We start from the raw sequence: 15,136 nt of genomic DNA, 5'->3' as shown, positions 1-15,136 counted from the left end.
ACTAATCAATCAATTTCTCGTTTTAACTCAAATACGTACGTATTATTTATATTCAAATAAATAATACTAACTCGTAATTATTATCTTTGAACTGCAATTCCCGAGAATTAACTTATTGTTTACCAATTTGGGACCTAAACTTTATTTTAATAACTTTTCTTATCGTTTCCTTTAGTCCCAATTTTTATCCTTTAATAAATTATAATATCAAACTTTCTGAATTAGAATTCTTAAAATCGACCTACTCGGGTCTTACCTCAATGTCTGGCTTTGATAATCCTTATTCCACTAGCTCGGGTTATCGGAAAAAGGACAATTTGCCAACTCTGGCAATGTCAAACGTACGGGGTATTACAACAAATGTCTAACATTAATAACTATAAGCGATGCAAACAAATGAGCAATGCAATTATAATGACATATTCTGAAAACAAAGAGAACACAATTTCATTAGCCTAAGGTCCATCTCGAACAATCAAGCTATCACCATCATCTACGGGACATGCGAATATTTGGTCAAGCAAAACATTGGGCAAGTTATGGCATAGCAAACATAAGCATTGAACAATAGCATATATATCCTCACAAGGTGTCACTCTATCACACAAGTGTTTACGGTGCAACAAGTATTAAGCTCACAATACAAATGCATATTCACCATAGGCTTGCTCTTAGTCCCGGACTCCGCTATTTAACTCGGTAATCGACAACTATCATATGGACCTGAATTGGGTTGTAACTTGGCTAAGCGTTAGGGGTAGGTAAAAGAGATGTTTTTTGGTTAAACTTGACTCGAAAACATTTTTTTAAAACACAAATGATCTAGCTTGGAAAATTTTCTAACACATGAACTTTTTGAATTTTTCAATGCCTTTATTCACTCTCTAATAATTTTTTTTGTATTTTTTTTTTTAATTCTTTCTTTCTTTTGCTTTTTTTTTCTTTTTCTCACGGAAAATTTTTCTTTTTGAGCACTTGTTCACTTTTTCTTTCTAAACATCAGCTAGTATCATATTTTTCTCAACTTAAGTTATTCAAGTCAAATTTGTTCTTTAAAAAGGGTAATTTGTTGAAAGATAAATGTGTGTAATGTGTGTAATCCAAAGAAAGGTTTAGGCTCAAGTTTGTGTAATCTAGGGGTAAAGGGTAGGCTTTTTACAAGAGGTGTAAGTTAAATGGGATGATACAAATTGCCACATTCATCTAGTTGTCAATTACTCAACAATGCAACTTTGAACGGACACCGAGCAAGTTCTAGGAATATCATGCAATCGACACTCACACAAAGAATTTAGGCTCAAAAGTCAAAAACGCTAAAAAAATATGTGGTGTTATGCCTAGTGTTCAATTTCTATGTTCTCACGCCAATCATGTCCAAAAATTAGAAAAAGACACAAATGTTTCAAATTGCTGCAAATCATGCATCTGCATTAAGCTAAAACCGTCATATTCGAGAGTTAACAACTAAAGATCAATTTCACTATATCCCTTCGCAACATGTCATACAAATTGGCATTTCATTAAGCAAGAATCGAAACTAATTGTTTAAGCTAGAAAAATGCATTATGAAATTCAAGTTCAAGAGATAATTGAAGGTTAATACAGTTGAAGTCATTGCCAAATTCACTAAATTTCACTAAAAGCATTCAACAAGCTTGGTACAAGAGTTTAGTGGAGGCCACTCAAACATCCTAAGACAACTAGACTCACACGAAAAAACATCCTAAAACAAACTAACATAACGAGATTCAATTTTCCAACACTCCTCATACTATTTTGAAACAATGCCTTCAATACTAAGAAATAAGACAAAAAATGAAAATTAAATCGAGTTTGGGTTAGAGAATCAAATCTTTGTATTCAATCAAACACGGTGATTCGGGTGATGCAGTGGGCGATGGGTAGCGCGTGCCGCCTTGGGCATTAAAGTAATCGCGCAATTTTTTTCTTGGCGCCTTTGTCTTGCCCGGAGCCTCTTTTGCTCATATTCCATCCTCTTCCACATTTGCCTTCGTTCTTCCATAAATAGGTGTTGTTCCGCCTCAAAATAGTTTACCTCAAAATCATTCAGAGCTTGCACCCCTTCCGGAACTCCCTCTCCTTCGGCACTAGTTCTGGACGCTTCTTTTCCTTTCCTCCTCACTCTCCTTTGGCTTTCTTGGATCCGGTTCTTTCATTAGAAAATCACCTCCTTATCTCGGGAATGGTTCCCCGGGGCGCGTTTCCTCCCGATTTTGACGTCTATGTTTGCTTAGAACTTTGCCTTTGTGCACATATGCAGCCGTGGTCAAGTGATCCAAATCGATCATCTTTGGAGACGAAATCACGTAATTTCTAGCATCAAAATCCGAATCCCTTTTCGTCAACGCCATGATAAACCATCCATTACCAATCTTCTTCTTCTTATCGAGTATTTGTTGCAACATCCTGATGAAACGGTGCGCCACATTGACTTGAATTTCAGCGTTTTCCGGGTGCACAAGAGCATCGAGAATGGGCAAGTCCGCTCTTGCCACCTTGGAGTACTCGTGGCGCCAGCAATATGAATGCCCATACCATTTAAGTACCACCACCATGGCTATGTCCCGCACCTCATTCACCTTTGAAATCTTGGCACCAAAATGACCTTTGCCCGAAACCTCATTCCATAAAGCATTGTTATCAAAATTGTCGGGCGCCGACATGAATTTCTTACCATCATTCACCATACGAAAATTGGTGCACAAGTCATCTAAAGAGTACACCCAATCCTTTCCCCCAAGCGATATTCAATAGTCGTGTTGTTGTCAGGCGAAATCTAGAGCGTTGTGAAGAACTCGTAGGTGAGTGCCTCACGATACTCATGCGGAGATTCCACCATCTTCTTCAATTCCAAGTTCTCGAGGAATTTCTTCAATACCTCATGGATGCCCAAACACCTCATAGACTTCATACAAATAGAAAAAGGGACGGCAATACCTCTATCCTTGAGTTTCTCATACCACTCCCCTTCCGCAACCGAACGGATTTCAAATGGAGCGTTGTATTGCCGAGTAAGAGCGGTCGGAATGTTAACTCTGACGACCCGAGCACCGGAAGCAGTTGTCTTTCTAGTGGAGCGGATGGCTCTTGGTGGGCGGTCTACTTGAGCAAGAGGTGGGTTGGATGATTTAACGGTGGCTCGTGTGGATCTTGTGCTTTGAGACATGGTAGAAGAGGCAAAAGGGTGCTTGAAAGTGGTGTCAGATTTGAATTTGAATGGAATTTGGTGGTGGTTAAGGGTGGTGGAAGAATTTTCTAGAGGAGAGATAAAGAAGCTTTGAGCTATGGAGTTTTTTTCTACTTATGGAAAAGAATGGTTGAGAAGATGAAGTGTTGAGTAGGCTTTGATGGATAAGAAACAAAGATTCAAATTGAAGCTCTAAGATGATGCCGACACATCAATCCATATGATTTGTATTTCTTTTGAATGGCTAAGATCGCGCCACCTCATCAATCCATGCAAGCCAATCATGCTGAGGTGCAGGCTATGCATCGGGAACAACTGCAGCAGCAACAACAACGTAATGTTGCTTATACTTATCGACACATCATTTTGGCTTACATGGGCCTTAAGCCAACAAAGTTTGACGGTTCTAAAGATGCTCTAGACTTCCTGGAGGAAGTAGAACGTAATGCGCGATGATCGCAAGCTAATGAGAGACAGTCCATCATTCTGGTGGAAATGTCAATGCAAGGACCTGTAAAGGATTGGTTTCAGAATCATATCAAACTAACGATAGATACCATGAATTGAGCTTAATTTGTAAATCGTTATATGGAGTATTTCCTACCGTTTGTAGTGATAGAGAGTTATCACAGCAAGTGATTGACATTGAGTAGGGGTAACGAATCTGTGCAAGAGTATGTGACCGAGTTTACGAGGTCTAGTAGATTTGCGCCAGATCTGACTGCAGATCCAGTAAGGGTGAATTCGAGGTTTGTAGAGGGCTTAGGACCTGAATTCGTGAGTTTGACATTTGATACAGGAAAACCTTTGGTGCAACTGATTGATAGCGCCAGGCAGATGAAGGTTTCTTTGATCCGGTTTAAGAGGACTCCTGATCCTTCTAACATTGTGCCCATAAGGAGTGATACATTACGCACCGTGCAGAGCGCGCCAACACAATCATACGTTGGGAGTTACTCAAGGCCAACACAACGTCAATAAGAACGCAAGAGAGCTCGACATGGATCTCGAGCTAGTGCGTCCGACACAGGGTTTGGTGCCAGACCTATGAGCGGTGTAGGAAGTGGAGCTCCTATCTGTCCGACTTGTAATAAGAGGCACTATGAAGTGTGCCACAACGTTTCTGGAGCTTGTTTTTATTGTGGCCAGCAGGATCACTTTGCTAGGGATTGTCCACGACAGATGCCTCGAGGCTTAATGAATACAGTAGCGCAACCTTCCTATCATCAGCAGAGAACTACACATCAGGCAGCGTCAGGATATGATCAGACGGGAAGCACATTCACTAGCCAGAGAGGCCGAGGTTATGGAAATAATTGAGGAGGAAGTAATGGTGGAGGTCGTGGTACTGGTTAGACTTCACAGGCTGGTGGAAGTCAGGCCAAGGTTTTTGCATTGAATCCTTAGTAGGCTCAGGCTTCCAATGCTATTGTGCAAGGTACATTTCCTATCGCTTCTCAAGATGCATTAGTTTTGTTTGATCCGGGTGCTATTTGTTTGATCTGGGTGCTACGCATTTATTTGTTTCGCCTAGCTTTGCTAATAAGTTAGGAGTGCAACTAGCATATCTTAAGAATCCCTTATCAGTAGCCGCTCCATTAGTTGAAAGCGTGAAAGTTAGTATCGTTTATCCATCTTGTCCCGTGAGTGTTCAAGGACGAGATTTGTTTGTGGAATTGATCTTACTTAAGGTATTAGTTTTCGACATTATACTAGGAATGGATTGGCTAGCTCAGCACTATGCCAATGTGGATTGTCGGAAAAAGACAGTAACATTTAACACGCCCGGAATTGAACCAGTTTCAATTCAGGGTGACAAGAAAAAATCTCCTATGAGTATCGTTTCAGCTATTAAAGGTTGCCATATGTTAAGGAAAGGATGTCAAGGATTTCTAGCCATAGTACGAGACATGGAGAAGAAATATGTGGAATTAAGCGATGTACCAGTAGTATCGGAATATCCAGATGTCTTCCCAGAGGAATTACCTGGATTACCCCCAGATCGCGAGATAGAGTTTTGTATCGAGTTGGCTCCCGGTACGAAGCCGATATCAATACCTCTTTATCGCATGGCACCTACATAGCTGAAAGAATTGAAAGATCAGCTAGAAGAGTTACTTGATCGTGGCTTTATCAGACCGAGTGTATCACCATGGGGTGCACCAGTGTTGTTCGTGAAAAAGAAGGATGGATCGCTTCGACTCTATATAGATTATCGACAACTGAACAAGGTGATGATTAAAAACAAGTATCTGTTACCTAGAATCGACAATTTGTTCGACCAGTTACAAGGGGAGAAGTACTTCTCCAAGATTGATCTAAGGTCAGGATATCATCAACTGAAGATCTGAGACGATGATATTTCAAAAACTGCTTTTCAAACTCGATACGGAGATTACGAGTTCCTCGTTATTTCATTCGGATTGACCAATACGCCAACATCTTTCATGGATTTGATGAATAGAGTGTTCAAGCCATTCTTGGATCAATTTATGATCGTGTTCATTGATGATATTTTGATCTATTCACGTACGGAAGATGACCACGCACATCATTTGCGGATGGTACTTCAAACGTTAAGAGAGCACCAACTTTATGGCAAATTTTCTAAGTGTGAATTTTGGCTAATGGAAGTAGCTTTCTTGGGTCATGTGGTATCTCAAAGTCGTATTAAGGTTGATCCAAAGAAGATCGAAGCCGTGATGGAATGGAATCAACATGATTCAGTTACCGAAGTTTGAAGTTTCCTCGGCTTAGTAGGATACTATTGACAATTCGTGCAAGATTTTTCGAAGATCGCGACACCTTTGACAAAGTTAACTCAAAAGAACGCTAGATTCAATTGGACATACCAGTGTGAAGTCAGCTTTCTTAAAATGAAAGAGTGTTTGACCACGGCACAAGTTCTAGCATTACCAGTGGGAACGGAAGGATTCACAGTCTAATGTGATGCATCGAGAGTTGGACTAGGATGTGTCTTCATGCAGCATGGTCGAGTGATCGTGTATGCCTCGCGACAACTCAAGAAGCACAAAATGAACTATCCGACTCACGATTTAGAACTAGCAGCGATAATTTTTGCGCTGAAAATCTAGAGACATTATTTGTATAGTGCAATGTGCGAGATATTTACAGATCACAAGAGTTTAAACTACATTTTTGATCAACGGGAATTAAACCTCAGACAGAGGAGGTGGATGGAGTTATTAAAAGACTATGATTGTACAATACAGTCCACCCAGGAAAGGCCAAAGTAGTAGCGGATGCGTTGAGTAGAAAATCAACAGGAAGTCTCACGGATATTACGATAACGTGGCGGAGACCATTGATCAAAGAAATACATACACTGTTCAGCCAGGGAGTTAAGTTCGAGGTTTCAACTATCGGGAACTTAATGGCTCAGTTAAGCATTCGATCAACGTTGATTGATCAAATCAAAAAGTTGCATGCAGACGACCCTGAACTAAAGCGTTTAATTGAGGAAGTTCAACAAGGAAAATGTCAAGAATTTAGTATCGTTAACAGGGTGTTAAATTATGGTAATCGATTGTGTGTACCAGATGTGGAAAACTTGAGACGAAAGATCATGAAGGAAACCTATGGATCGATTTATAGTGTTCATCCGGGTTCCACGAAGATGTACCATGACATCATAGGAACATACTGGTGGAGTGGAATGAAAAAAGATATCACGGAATTTGTAGCAAAGTGTCTGACTTGTCAACAATTAAAGTTGGAACATCAGCGACCATACGGATTTCTTCAACCGTTACCTATCACATAATGGAAACGGGAGCAAATCACGATGGATTTTGTGGTCGGATTGCCCAAAACGCAGTAAGGTTTTGATTCCATTTGGGTAATCGTGGATCGTTTGACGAAATCATCACACTTTATTCCTATTAAGACGACAGACTCTGCAGCAAAGTTAGCTCAAGTATATATCGATAAGATCGTTAGCATGGAGTTCCCGTGTCAATCATTTCAGATAGAGGTTCAGTGTTTACCTCTCATTTCTGGAAGTGTTTACAAGAGTGTTGGGAACACGATTAAACTTCAGCACTGCCTTTCATCCTCAGACGGACGGCCAGTCTGAGCGAACGATTCAAATGCTAGAAGATATGCTTCGATTATGTGTTCTAGATTTTGGAGGTAGTTAGGATACGTATCTACCTTTAGTCGAGTTTGCTTATAACAACAGTTACCATTCAAGTATCGAGATGGCTCCATATGAAGCCTTATACGGACGCAAGTGCAGATCTCCCATTTGTTGGGATGAAGTCGGAGAGAGAAAGTTGACGGGAGCGGAGATTATCCTGATTACCTCAGAGAAGGTACCATTAATTAAACAACGTCTGAACACTGCCTTCAGTCGACAGAAAATCTACGCAGACCCTAAGAGAAAAGATGTCGAGTTCCAAATTGGAGATTACGTTTTCCTTAAAGTGTCACCGATGAAGGGAGTAGTTCATTTCGGAAAGAAGGGAAAATTAGCTCCGAGGTATATTAGACCTTACCAGATTGTGGAGTGTGTAGGCTCAGTTGCTTACAAGTTAGACTTGCCACCAGACATGTCAAAAGTTCACCCTCTGTTTCATATTTCCATGCTTCAAAAATACGTATCAGATCCTTCTCGCGTGATTCAACCTCAGGCGGTGGAAGTAAATGAAGAACTATCATACGAAGAAGAACCAGTAGAAATTGTCGATATGCAAGTACGAAAGCTACGGACGAAGCAGATTCCCATGGTAAAAGTCCTGTGGAGAAATCACACAATCGAAGAATGCACATGGGAAACGGAAGAAGATATGCTGCAAAGATATCCATATCTGTTTATTCCAGGTACGTCACTAAAGTTTAAATTCGAGGACGAATTTATTTTAAGGGGGGGGTGTGAATCTAATACCCCGAATATTTAAAATAAATTAAATCGTGCCCCATGTCGGATAAATTAAATTAAGGTGGATTTAATTTAATGATATTGGAAATTTGAAATATTATTTATTAAGCGGAATTATTGGGATTAAGGGAAAAGTAAGAAAAATTAATATAAAATAAAATATAAATCTCGCGACGATGATTATTCCGCCAAAGTTTTTAGGATAATTTATTATATTTTTGGAAAAGGTGCAAAAATGATCCTCATGTATAGCCTGTGTCTCTTATTGGCACCTCATGTATTTTGGATCTCAAATATGACCCTAACATTTTAAAAAAATATCAAAAAAATACAAAAAATTAACGGAAGTTTGCTTTACAGTTAAGTGTGTGATGTGGCAATATATTTACGTACGTGGATATTAAATTAATTTGACACATCACCACCAACATATAACTATTCATAAAATAATTAAAATTTCTAATTAATCTTAATTGTTTTTAAATCAACTCTAATTAACCTAATTTAGCCCTAAAACACAGCCCGCCACCTTCAACACATACAGATTTGCCTTTGCAAATCACAGCCTCCGCCGACGACGAGCAGCTTCCGGTTTCATGTTTGATTTTTTCAATGATAGCTGCCTCCTTTACAACCAGATTTGTCTCTGCAAATCAGCTCACCAAACAGTAAGCCCACCTCAACATGGAGAAGAAGAGAACAAGAAAGTTGGGATTTTGGAACTCAAATAATTGTATGTATTCATAACTAATTTTATCAATTCCAAAGGTTTTAAATTCTAATTCTAACCACTCTTCTCATCTTTTTCAAAACACTAACAATTTTTACCCACCTCACCATCACTAACAAAATCATATCCAATTTCAACATCAACATTAAGAATTTGGTTTCTTGAAACTTATAAGAGGAATTCAACACAACCGCTGCCTCTTGAAGAGCCGAGACAACAGAGCTGAAATGGGTTCTTCAATTTCTGGAACTTGTTCTACGGTGAGAGTTTTTGTTGATGTAGGAGCTGTTAATCTTGGTTCCTTGAAATGGGTATTGTTTCTGATTCAAGAATTCTTAACGAGTGTAAGAAATGGGGTTTGAAATAACCAGTATTTTTGGACAATGTAATTTTTTTTCTTAAAAAAGGTGGAGGTTGTGTTGAAGGTGGCGACGGAGGGTGTTAGTTTTGGTTAATTTAAACTAATTAGGGCTATTTTAGTTTAATTAGATTTAGTTCTTTATTGGTGGTGATGTGTCAAATTAATTTAATGTTGTGTGTAAATATATTGTCACATCACACACATAACGGTAAAACAAACTTCCGTTAATTTGTTGTGTTTTTTTTATACTTTTTTAAGACGTTGGGGTCATATTTGAGATCCGAAATACATGAGGTGCTAACAAGAGACATGAGTTATACATGAGGGTCATTTTTGCACCTTTTTCTTTAAATTTTTGGTAAAAGTTTCGTTTCGATCTAGATCGTTTAAAATTCAGACGCATACATGTTTTGAGTTAAATCAAAATTTTAATAAGTAGAGGAACCAAAGAGCAATTTAACCTCCACTATATATGGCCATATCCACCCACTTAAGAATTATTTCCATAGCCATTGAGAATTCTAGAGACTTAGAGAATTTCTATTCTCTTTTCCATGTCCTTCGTTCATCATCGTCGTCCTGCCGTTCAATCGCCGTCTGTGATCCGAATCGCAAGATTTTTGCTTCTATCTCTTCCTATTGCAATGGTAATGGAGGTAAGCCTGTCGTTTTGTATTTCGGTTGGGTGAGTTTCATGGAGATTTGATCGTTTAAGAATTTTTAGCGTTTTTATATCGATTATCATTTTGGATCGAGATTAATATTATTTAGCGTTTTTGATCTCGTTTTTGGTAATTTGGATGTGTGGTTGAGATGGGTTTGCAACAGTTTATCGTTTCAGGGATCGGAAGCATGTCAGAAGTTGGATTTGGGCTTCGGGATGAGAAACACGAGGCTGTGCGAACGCACAGGTTCTGAGCGAACGCACAACAACTCGACTGATCGTTTTGTTTTTTGGAACCCCGTTCCATATTCGCATATCATAATCGAAATTAATTGTCTGTTGATGGATTTATGTAAATATACCTAAAGATGTTAATCGAAAGATTGACAAGAATCAAAAGAGTTATAAATCGTTTATCGGAAATAGAATACATGAGAAGCACGACGGTCTATAATTTTAGTGTATCGTGTCCCGAGTCTAGAGTCAATTCTAGAATAGGTTCCTAATTTGAGTTTATTTGTTTGAAATCGTTATAGATCCGGTGTAATACCCCGTAGAATTATTAGTGTTTATTTTCGCTAGTGTCCAATTTTAATTGATTAGGACCTCGAAAATAGTGAATAAATTCACGTGATGAATTTAAATGCGTGATAATGTGATTTGTTATGTGTTTGCCTTAAATGTGATTTTTGGCAATTTTACGTGTTAAAAGTGAATTTTGCGATTTTTCACTAAAAACCGTCAAAATAATTATTTTAAATATTTTTAAAGGCCCAAAAATATTTTAACTCAGCCCATATGATATGATTTAATGTTTTTGAATATTTGGTAAAGTTGAGTTTATTTTGCCCCTAGAGTTCGAATTATTTACAAGAATGCCACAATGGCAAACTTGTAAATAAATGAACAACCTAAATAATATCTAGATATTTCCTATTTGAAGTCTTGGTGCCCAAGTCTTCAATCTTCTTCTTCATTTTTGTGGGTGCCGAATACACCATAACTCACAACACCAAGCTTTACTCTTTTATTTTCTCTCAAAACTTTCTTCACGAAAATTGTCGGGAATATTGCGTAGATCGTGTATGTGTATTTGCATGTTGAATCAAGGTATTATTTCAAGCTCAAATCTTAGTTTTTAGTTGCTTATGTTGGTTAAGTGTTAGAAACATGCTTAGGATGGTTTAAATGTGAAGTTTGATGGATAATTAGTTGGTTTTAGTTGCTAATTTTATGGGTTTCGGTTTTAAATAATTTTTCCGTGAAAAATTAAATTATTTATTTAATTTCTGGGCTGATCTAAATGATGATATTTATATATGCTTTAAAGTGAAATTTTTGTGGATTAAAAATGTTAAACATTTCGGGTGTTAATTTAATTAGTTGGGTTTCGATTTTTAATTGTTTTAAAGCTTAAAAATCGCTTAAAATGGTAAATAAAGGGATTTTTAATTTCTGGAAATAATTTTATTTATGGATGAGTTATATTTGTGGTTGATGTTAATTAAATGTATAATGGTGAATTTTTAGCGGTTTAATAATCGGGTTTTGATTTTAATAACTCTATTCGGCTAAAATTGTTTAAAAAGGGTATTCATGTCATTTTTAATTTCTGGGCAGAAATTATTTATGAAAAATTTATGAAATGTGTTTGATAATTAATTGTGGAGTTTAAATGATTTTTGTGAAGTGTTTTGACGGATTAATAGTCGGTTTTGATTATTAATTGTTATTTCGGTTTTAATGGTTAAAATAATGGAAAATATTATTTTAAAAATTATGGGCTGCTGTTTTTACAAGATAAAAATTAAAAATGTATTTGAAAATGATTTTGATGAATTTCGGTGTTAAAATGGATTTTTAAGCGTTTTTAGCGTTTTTGAGTTTTCCGGCCAAAACCACTGGAATATGGTAACCGGAGTATGAGTAGAGGGGATAGAGCATGTTGGCTCAGTCCTAAACTCAGTTGGCAGCAGTTAGTGCCGAAATATTTTTGGCAGAAAATAAGGGGGGGCCGAGCCCCGGGTACAAAAATATTTTACGGAAATTTTTTTTGGTTATTATTGAATTGTGGTATGTTTGTTGAGATTTTCTAAAAGTGTATTTTTAGAAAATTATGTGAATTGAATATGTGTTAGAATTATATGGAGTTATAATTCTATGTTTATTTAATGAAATAAATAAACTATGTGGTGTATCGTATAGAAATACGATGACGCGGAAAGAGATAGTCGGAATCAAATTTGGTTTGTGATTATGTGGTTTATATGGTTGAGTCGGTCTAGAGTATATCCTAGAATTTAGAGTTATTACATTTATTAATGTTTAATCTCTAAATTAGATCCAGCGAGTTTTGTCGCGAAAACCGGCGAGCAAAGGTTTTGAATATTCGACGGGTGATATTTTTAAATTTGGAATAAGCGAGTACTGTGAGTGTGTTTACAAATTATACTGCTAAATATTAGTATTAAAAATATTGCGAACTGCTTTACATGATTTGCAAATGCTTTATTTTATTTTGAATTTAAATCGCATGAACTATTATACATAGTTTTGAAACCGATTTAGATTCATTGAAACATGCTTACTATTGGGCGGCAATAGTGCTGTGTGATCACCGGTATAGCATTTAGAATGGGATGCATGTGAAAATGGTATGTGGAAATCTGGACGACGGTCTGGAAGTCAGGCGACGGCCTAGACATATGGAAACAGATCTTCAGAGGCAACGGAATATAGACGACCAAAAGCAGTAAAGAGAAACTGCCGAGATCTGAGAGGTTGAACCTTTATAAAAAGTGAAATGGCGACGGTATATATGTACTGCCGAAATCTGTTGTATGGTGAAAGAGTCTAAAGACCTTCACATACGTAAAAGATGAATGATCAGATTTGACGGGCTAGAGTACAAAAAGAAATGAATAAATACGGCCATGAAAAGGTTAACCCGAATATGATGAAATGGTGTGGAATATTTATGTTTCCTGTTTTGAAAGCATATAGGAACATGAATCATGGGTTAGGGTTTCATATGAATCGGTAATCTGGAATGCATTGCTTTCATATTAATGTTTATTAGTACATGTTGTACGCATTCACCAGTTTTTATAACTGACCCCGTTGAATTTAATATTTTTACAGGCGAGTAGTTTGAGGTGTGGATTTCCAATTTCTTGTTCCGGGAATCCCTAGCTTGAATAAAGTGAGAATGACTTTTCTTTGTGTGTCTAGAGTTGCAGTAGCTAGAATAATGAACGGTGATACCTTAGTAGTCGTTGGACTTATTTATGCTTTATATTTTATTATAATGCTTAAACTCTGATAATATGTAATATGTGAATGATGTGCGAAAGTCCGAGCGACTGCACGAGTATAAAATGCGGCGAGCGCATCTGCATAATGAAATGCAGTTAAATCCATAATGAAATGGTCTGCATAATGAAATGCGGTTAAGTCCATAGAGAAATGGCCTGCATAGTGAAATGCAGTAATTACCTTAGTAAGATGGTATGCATAATGAGATGCATGATAAACCATAATGAAATGGTTTTGAAAACTAAAATGCAATAATTAAAGAGAAAATTATGTGCATGTTTTAAATGGTAATTGATAATAGAACGTTTTAAACTGCGATTTTAAAATGTTCGAAAATAATTTGAATTCCGCGAAAAATTTTAAGTGATTTTTAATGTATTTTTAAGGCTTGCTACGGGTTTCGGAGCAACCACTCCCATTCCCTAGCGCCGGTCTCGATGCCGAGAATCAGGTCGTGACATCCGGCAAGGCAAGCAGCTGCCGGACAAGAAGCTCAGGAAGCTTGACGGTTTCTGAGCAACATGGTGTTTTTGGATAGCGATTTTAGTGAGTTTATTTATTTACTTTTAAAGTATTTAAAAGAGCATTGTTTATAAAGCAATGTTTTATACTTCTCTACTTTTGAAGTGAATGTTTACTTTGCAAATGGTTTACATGAGATACATATGTGTTTGATTTGAAACCAGTATCGATCTGATGGAACGGGCCTTCCTATTGGGCGGTAATAGGACTGCGTGATCACTAGTTTCGATTAACAACAACTGTGAATATAGATATGAATACGAATGTGAAAGTTGGATATATGAATGATAGATATGGGGTTGAACTCGGTTGAACTATCTTGGGACCTGTATCTAGTGGGTTGAACTCAGTTGAACTATCTCGGGACCCACAATTTGGGATTAAGAGACTGGCAGCGGTTGAATTCGGTTGAACTATCCCGGGACCGGGCCATTGGATTAAATGATTGATTCGATTATGTTCGGCATGTTTGAGAATTAGGGTTTCAATCAGATCTTTTACTCGGCTACATGTGATTGAAATGTTTATAGCATTGATTTATGTTTTTATATAAATGCTTACTAGTAAATTACATGAACTCACTCAATATATTCCTATATACTGACCCCTCACAGTTTTCCCTCTCAGGTGAAAAGAACTTTTGAAGTGACGGACTTCTATCCTTGTTCCAGAAGTCTGATATTTTGAAGTATGTAAAGATACAATACTTTACTTCTAGAGCTGCAGTAGATAGGTGTTTTATGTTATGTTTGTATGAAACGGTTTTCTGTATATATATAACTCTGATGTTCAAAAATAAGTACATGATATGTTTTCTGCGATGTGACCGTTTGTTTGGTGTCAGATGATGACGTATAGCCTGACATGTTTATAACATGACACGTGTTTATGTTTGTCATGCATGATGTGTGATGTTTACACGTCAAAATTGTTTATAGTTTTAGGCTTGCTACGGGTTTTGGAGCTACCGCTCCCATTCCCTAGCGCCAGTCTCGACTCGAGGTTTCGGGTCATGACACAACCCAACCGTCAAAAACAATCAAGTAGCTAGAGCACGATGTGCGAGAAAAGAGGAGAATTCAGAAAGACAAGGCAGTTGTAACGCATTGCCCAGGACGCTATATATACAATAAGCGAAAAGCCAAAAATGCATATACAAAGAGAAGAGAAAAAAGGAAGAAGAATGGAGTTTTCTCAAACACTTTGTAGCTTGGTTTGGTCTCATTTAACAAAACCCAGAAAACCAAAACAAGTTACAAAATGCACGATGTGCTATAATAACCCAAATTTTTATGTATTACGTATAGTGCCATGAGGCATGATCGTGAAGATTAAGAACGAGAATATTAGATTAAGATTGGATAATAAGGATTTAGACCAAAGCGGGTCTATCAGAATTATAGAAAAATAATATATAAGTGAGAAATTACTACAAG

The 15,136-nt window shown here is 37.3% G+C and overlaps 1 protein-coding gene and 1 long non-coding RNA gene across 2 annotated transcripts; both read left to right on the top strand.

Moving 5' to 3' along the window:
* The first annotated feature begins 3,448 nt into the window (after positions 1 to 3,448).
* On the top strand, positions 3,449 to 5,292 carry LOC126681677 (uncharacterized). The gene is made up of 6 exons (XM_050377229.1): positions 3,449 to 3,650; positions 3,882 to 4,109; positions 4,191 to 4,511; positions 4,574 to 4,646; positions 4,743 to 4,899; positions 4,945 to 5,292. Exons 1-6 carry the CDS (start codon positions 3,449 to 3,451, stop codon positions 5,290 to 5,292), a joined length of 1,329 nt encoding a protein of 442 aa, XP_050233186.1.
* Positions 5,293 to 10,856: 5,564 nt separating this feature from the next.
* Positions 10,857 to 13,634, top strand: LOC126683277 (uncharacterized). The gene is made up of 3 exons (XR_007641670.2): positions 10,857 to 10,973; positions 12,205 to 12,292; positions 13,005 to 13,634. It is a non-coding gene; the product is annotated as an uncharacterized LOC126683277 (long non-coding RNA).
* The last annotated feature ends 1,502 nt before the right edge of the window (positions 13,635 to 15,136 follow it).

Source organism: Mercurialis annua, linkage group LG5, assembly GCF_937616625.2.
Source record: "Mercurialis annua linkage group LG5, ddMerAnnu1.2, whole genome shotgun sequence".
Taxonomy (NCBI): Eukaryota; Viridiplantae; Streptophyta; class Magnoliopsida; order Malpighiales; family Euphorbiaceae; genus Mercurialis; species Mercurialis annua.
This window is presented reverse-complemented; position numbering and strand designations above follow the sequence as displayed.

Coding starts and splice junctions, on each gene's coding strand:
- LOC126681677 (XM_050377229.1), top strand. CDS start 3,449: ATGGCTAAGATCGCGCCACCTCATCAATCCATGCAAGCCAATCATGCT. Junction 4,110..4,190: donor TAACATTGTGCCCATAAGGA/GTGATACATTAC, acceptor AACGTCAATAAG/AACGCAAGAGAGCTCGACAT. Junction 4,647..4,742: donor TTCCAATGCTATTGTGCAAG/GTACATTTCCTA, acceptor TGTTTCGCCTAG/CTTTGCTAATAAGTTAGGAG.